General features: G+C 40.3%; 1 protein-coding gene across 1 annotated transcript; it reads right to left on the minus strand.

The window, feature by feature from the left end:
* Positions 1-696: 696 nt before the first annotated feature.
* gdf3 (growth differentiation factor 3) lies at positions 697-3,744 on the minus strand. The gene is made up of 2 exons (XM_044366198.1): positions 3,334-3,744; positions 697-1,804 (listed from the first exon to the last, which is right to left on the minus strand). The coding sequence occupies exons 1-2, from the start codon at positions 3,725-3,727 to the stop codon at positions 951-953; spliced, it is 1,248 nt and encodes a 415-aa protein (XP_044222133.1). The 5' UTR covers positions 3,728-3,744; the 3' UTR covers positions 697-950.
* Between the last annotated feature and the right edge of the window lie 2,795 nt (positions 3,745-6,539).

Consider the following 6,539-nt stretch of genomic DNA (forward strand, 5'->3'; position numbering starts at 1 on the left):
ATTAAAATGTTTTCCAAGATGCAAGTTTTACCTTCAGGCTACAATAATGTCTTGAATAGATGGATGGATAGATGAATTGATTAGTCAATCGATAGAAATTGTGCAAAAAAGCCAAGGCGTTGCTGATTCTAGCTTTGCAAATGTGGGGATTTGATACTTTTTTCTGTTTTGTCTCATTGTCTTTATCTTTGGGTTTTGAACTGTTGGTCAGATCGAACAGACAGCCCCTCAGGCTCTGAGAACTTGTGATGGGCACAATTACCTCACATTTTATAAAACTAGACAATTCATTGATTAGTCAAAGTGATTCTCATAGTAAAATGACCAAATTCAATCAATGAATGAGGGTCTGGACTGTATTTGGACTGCAATGCTTTTAACCTACACTCACACATTGATGGCAACAAACTACCGTGCAAAGTGCTTTAAAAACACCTTAATTCATACTATCTGTCATACTATGCATCACTAAACTGTTATCTGATGGAGGCAACTACACGAAAAATGTTGGAAATACAAACTCACTGGATGACAGCCAACCTTCTTAATGACTTCTTATACAGACAAAAAAACAGTCAGGTGTTAAATGCTAAAAAACATGAAACATGGGAGAGATATCTTCCATTAAAGTCAATGCAAATGTGAAATACAAGATAACTGGACTTTGAGCGTGGATTAATAAAGAAAACACAAAAATTCAGTCCTTCAGTGGGGCTTTATTGCAAATTTTATTAATATCAACCTTCACATTAAGAAATATTTCTAAATGTCCCTGAGAAACAAGACAAATACAAATTTGACATCCTTTAGAATCATTAACCACATAGAAAATTCATCTTACCTTGAAAACAGTGTCACAAACAATAATCAGTGACATTAAAACTTTGACTCTTAAACTTGGACCAAGAAGCTAAAAATGAACTGGTGGATATTTGAAACGTCCACCAACCTCATCGACACCCACACTCATCCACCACCATGTCCTGGTAATGCCGAAGCACTACGTTGTCGTTGTTGTCGTAGTAGAGCATGGAGATCGGGGAGAGACGGATGGGGACGCAGCAGGGTTGTGGCGTGCCGTGCGGGTCCAGGGAGTGAACCAGGGTCTGCAGGATAGCGTGGTTGGTGCCGTTCAGGCTCTCGCTGAGAGGGAACGGACACTCGCCGTGGCAGTAGTTGGCCATGTAGCCCTGCGGAGCAATGATCCAGTCCTGCCAGCCTACGTCTTTGAAGTCGATGTAGAGGCGGCGAGCCTTGCAAACGTTGCTGGGCGTCACGGGGAGGTGGATGGTGCTTCTCCTCTGTCGGGAGCGACACTGGTGGGGGTTGAGAGACACGGCCACCAGCGAGGCCTGGATCAGAGGCAGGGTGAAGGCTGGTTCCAATGAGAGAGAGTTACCAGGGTGAAAAGGAAGAAGCTCCTCTGGATCTGCGCTGAGAGGCAACAGCTCTAAAGCCAAACCGTAGTTGCGTCCCGGTTTGCGCCAGCTCTCTGCCAGCGAGGTCAGGTCCATGGTGACGGAGGTGGGTTCAGGCTGCAGCTGGACGGACTGGGACAGCAGGAGTCTACGGTTGGCTTGAGGATTGGCTCCCCTCAGTGTAGCTCGGATTACTTTATACAGAGACACACTGAGGGCCCGGGGCCCCTGCAGGAGCTCTGCAGAGCTGAAGAGATTCCAGTGGAACTTGACTTCCAGCTGAGCCAGAGACAGCAGCTCCACAGGCTGCAGGACAGACATGTTGAAGAAAAGCTGCTTCTCCAGACACGCCTGACAGCTGCTGCTCCAGCCAGACAGCAGCCTGCCTGCACGACAGCAACACGGACATCAGACTTTTAACAAGGACCTCACTCTTAGTCACACAACTTTAAAGGTTTTAAAGTTCTTTATTTCAAAAACAGGGAGACAGGACACATGTTACTTTACTCAAATGCAGAGTGTATTTTTACCGACTGCATTTTTAGCTCTTCAGCTAAGTTTTAGTGAAGCACATTTCTGATTTAATTTATTGCAAACATCCCTCACACCTTCATATAAAGAGCCTTTAACTGACTTGTTTTAGGCTTTTGTTATTGGTTTTGAAAGAGAAAAAACAAAAAAATTGAAATGTGTTTTGATTCTTTGCACTCTGTCTTACTGAATAACACTGATCATTAAATAATAGTATTTACTCTGCAGCCTGTCAGTATTTCATTTCTATGACTAAACCTGATTTCTCAAGGACCAATGACATGCCAGAGTTGAAGACAGGTACAGACACACTGAACTTTGGCCACCATGAGGCCAATTACAAAAATAACATTTAGAACATTTGAATGTTATTGGCTCAACTGATGAGATGAATGTTGTCAGTACAGAGAAATTATGAAAGACTTCAATAATTCAACAACTACAAATGTACTAAAATCTAACTTACAGCAAAACTGTATCCTGTTGTCAATGTTCCTTAAAGCTGTGCACGTTGGTGCTGGAAATGATAGTGATTATGCAATTTCAGTTTTTTCAGTTATTCAACTAGAGCTGCAAAGATCAGTCAATTAATTGATTAGTCCATCTACAGAAAATTAATTGCCAACTGTTTTGATAATTGATACGTTTTGTTCATTTTTTAAGCAAAAAAGAAAAAATGAGTTGGTTTCAGCTTCCCAAATATGAAGATTTAATGCTTTTCTTTGTCGTACGTGATGCTTAACTGAATGTTTGGGTTTTGGATTGTTAGTCGGACAAAACAAGACATCTACAGACATCACCTGGTGCTGTGAGGTACTATAACGGATATTATTCACTATTTTCTTACATTTTACAGACAAGATGATTAGATGAGAAAATAAATCGGTAGATTAATTCATAATAAGAATAATTATTAGTTGCAGCCCTCTATTTAACTTTGACCAACAGTGAATGATATGTTTGGTATAACAGATGTAGCTTCACATACAAACCTCTGTCATGTTGTGAGAAATGAATTTAGCTGTGGTTGTCATGTATGAGCTCTACAATGGAACAGATGTTTATCTAATGTTTAATTGTGGTTCATCTAAATAATTAGGCTTCATTTGTTGTTAAGAGATGAATGTGTGCTACACCTTAAAAACATAATTCATGACAATTATTTGAGTCAAATCCTAATTAATGTTAGTTGAGGGCCACCCAGATTTTACAGCTATTATTGACTGGGGGATATTCTGTATTGATAAGCAAATGATTGATAAGCAAATAAAGAAATAAATAATTAAAAATGACAAAATATGTTTAAAAAGGAACCTGTCTAATTGCTGGACTCAGGAGACCTACTGGGCCTTTAAATCAATAAACATGGTGACAGTGTGCCTACCTTGGTCTTGTACATATCGGATGATGTTACCGCGGACTCCGTACTCAGACACCGTGCAGGGGTCGCTCTCCTGGGCCTGGATGTTCTCGGACCTCCGGAACATCCTCCAGAGCGGGGAGGGGACGCGGCGCCGGGGTTGGTGGCTTCCTGCGGGCCGGGGCCGCCCGGAGAGCCCCAGAGAGCTGAGGAACAACCGCTCCTGGCTCTTCATCTCCTCCACATGTGACAGAGCACACACACCGAGGAAACACACCGCCACCAGCACCACAGGCAACATGTTTGACCTCATGTTTGACTGTCGACTCAGCTCTGCTGGGCCCTCACCTGTACGCCTGCTCCGCGGGGCCGAGGGGCGTTTGTTTTCACTGTGAAACCTCCCGGTGTGCGGCTGCATAATTATGCTAATGACGCGGGCAGACAGGGTACAGATAAGCCGGTGAGAGGGGCGGGAAGACAGGCTGACTGATGTCAGGTAAGTTTCTCATCTAAAAACTACAAAAACCAGTCTGCACTGTTTACGTGAGTAATTTTCACAGTTATGCTGTATGAGGCTTGTTCTGTGATTAAAGGATCAGTTCACCAAAATAATAAATGGCTAAATAAATACATTAAATTCATTTAATTAAAAAAAACAAAAACATGTTAAGATATCTGCCACCAAGTCTTCTGTCTGAATTTAATATGTGGTGCGCAAAACATCAAAAACTGACTTTAAAAATGTCAAAAGCAGCATCTGTTCCCAGAAACAAAGACTTGACTGTGAACAGTTTTCAAGAGGGCTACTTTCAAACAAAGAAATAGTCCCAGTGAAAACACTGTTAATACCAGTCAGGAGATAGAAACAGTGTTGTACTGTAATGTTTTCAGTTGATTCAACTTACTAACTTAAATATTTAGTTCAAAAGACACTTCATGAGCCGTAAAAATGTAAAACTAAGTGAGTAAAAGAGATAACAAGGTATTCAGTTGAATCAACATGTTCAGTGACACAGACAAACATTACAGTCAAATTTTCTTTACATGTTTTCAGTTTGAAGACTCTAATTGTATGTTGTCACAAAGAACTTTCAGCTGTGTTGTTGCTGATGGAGCCACATTGAACCAGAGTCAGTATAAAGATAACACACAAGGCTTCTCTCACTTTGTTAAACTCAACCTTCATCATAGTTTGTATTATTTTCCTTATTATGAAAAGAAACCATGACTAATCTTAACATGTATTAAAGACACACAGCAAGTTTCATCATGTGTGTTTTCTCTGGAGAGTTTAGACTCAAACAATGCATGCTGGGAAGTCTGCTAACGTGCTAATAATGTTTAGAAACTTAATTTAATGAGTTAAGTGAAATCTCAGTGGTTCATTCATTCAACACAAAGTCAAGTGAGGTGAACTCATATTTATTCTAAAAAGGTTTGAAGATGAAAGCTAGACATTTGAAACTGAATTAATCAAATGTATATATTTATGTTGCATTAATGACAAAAGATTAGTTGATTCCACTAAATTCCTGCACACAGCTATTGTGGCTGAAATGATCAAAAGAAAAAAACAAATCTAGAACTGCATAGCAACAACATGCAGGTTTTTTAGTGAAGCTGTGTTCAGAGCCTCATCTGCTTCAGCACTGAGTGTATGACACCATCTAGTGTTCATTGGAGGTACTTTGTTACTGTGATTCCACAAACCTGCAGCGCTGAATGTGTTTACATGTTTTTTACTTCTCCTGATTTTTAAACAAAGCAGTTGGTCCCAATATTTTTAGCCTGTGACCCCTAAAACAAAGTAATGTCTGCTTTCATTCTCTCGTCACACTGTAAGGCCTCAGTGTGGACGTTGACACGAGAGATTTTTCCTCCCTACATTGTTTCATGTGAGGGATTCTCAGAGTCCTGAATTGGAGTGTTCATAGGAAGAAAGTACAATCAGAAAAAAATGAAAATCTTATCCCTCTTTGTCTTGCGGCCCAGACTTATCTGGGGATCCTCCTGGTGTGTCCCAGCTTGGGAATCACAGATTTAAAATATCCAGCAAGTCAGTGTCATCACTGTTCCCCTTAACCACAAAAAAGTTTTTCTGAATTTTTATTTAAAGATTTTACTTCAAACACCGGAACTTAAACAACTTTTCACTTCACTTGATCTGCTGCTGCTTAGTTGTGCTCACTTATTTATTGAAAAGTTTCATGCCGTTAGTTAACTACTCTGTAAAAATATGAGATTTTTAAACATGTCACTTGACTATATGGCCACCAAAAGTTTGTTGACACCCCTGTCCATACACTTTTCAGTATGTTTAGTCTGAGGTCATTTGTCTTGGTTTGAGATGCACCGCTTGGTTCCAGTGAAAGAAAATCTTAAGAGTACTCCACTGATTTAGCATTGTACACTATAATATGACATATAATATTAAAATCAATGCAGGAGAACCAGATATTTTCTTTTTTATTCCACATATCCTTCTTCCTTGTCAAAACCTGGTGCCTACGCAGCCCACGATGCAACTCAACTGGATTCACTCAACTGTACAGATTTGTATGTTATGCTAGTAGCAGCATGTAGCTGGAGCTGCTAGCCTCTAGCAGAGATGAGGAGTGGGCTACAGAGGTCTGCTAAACTCACTTCTTTCTAACTCTACAACCCTAGAAGTTTTTCATTTTCACACTTGTAGTCTTCAGCCCCAACTGACGCTGACTCAAGTGACATCACTTGAGGCAATCTATCAGATTTCCTGCAGCTCTTTCTGGAGCTACAAAAAGCTTCATACAACTTTGTTCACCTATGCAGCAGTACTCCTCAACACCTGTAAACACATTACACTGATATGTAAAATTTGCAATGTTCTCCTTTAATCTCACAGCATACAGTATTTTTGACAGTAGTCTTCTTCCAACTATTGTGTCAAAAGACTGTGAGCCAGTCCTTATCACTGATGCTCTTGTGGCTGAATGGGAGTAAATCCCTGCAGCCAGGTTCCAACATCTGCTGCTAAGTCTGAAACCAGAAGAGTGACGGCTGTTATAGCAACAGATTAATACCTGTGGTTTAGGAATGACATGTTAAACTGTCACATATGGGTGCAATGGTCAGGTGTCCACATACTTTTGGCCATGCAGTATATATTTTGTAAATCAGGAATGGACCGTTAATGTTGACCTTGTATAGTTTCCTCACTAATATCTTGTTAAATATCACACCATCAAGTCAGT

Source organism: Thunnus albacares, chromosome 11 (assembly GCF_914725855.1).
Source record: "Thunnus albacares chromosome 11, fThuAlb1.1, whole genome shotgun sequence".
Taxonomy (NCBI): domain Eukaryota; kingdom Metazoa; phylum Chordata; class Actinopteri; order Scombriformes; family Scombridae; genus Thunnus; species Thunnus albacares.

What these genes read in the sequence shown, in the direction of transcription:
- gdf3 (XM_044366198.1), bottom strand. Translation starts at nt 3,727, where the DNA reads ATGCAGCCGCACACCGGGAGGTTTCACAGTGAAAACAAACGCCCCTCG. An exon ending in CCGATATGTACAAGACCAAG is followed by an intron (nt 1,805 to 3,333) that starts GTAGGCACACTG and finishes GCTGTCGTGCAG; the next exon opens with GCAGGCTGCTGTCTGGCTGG.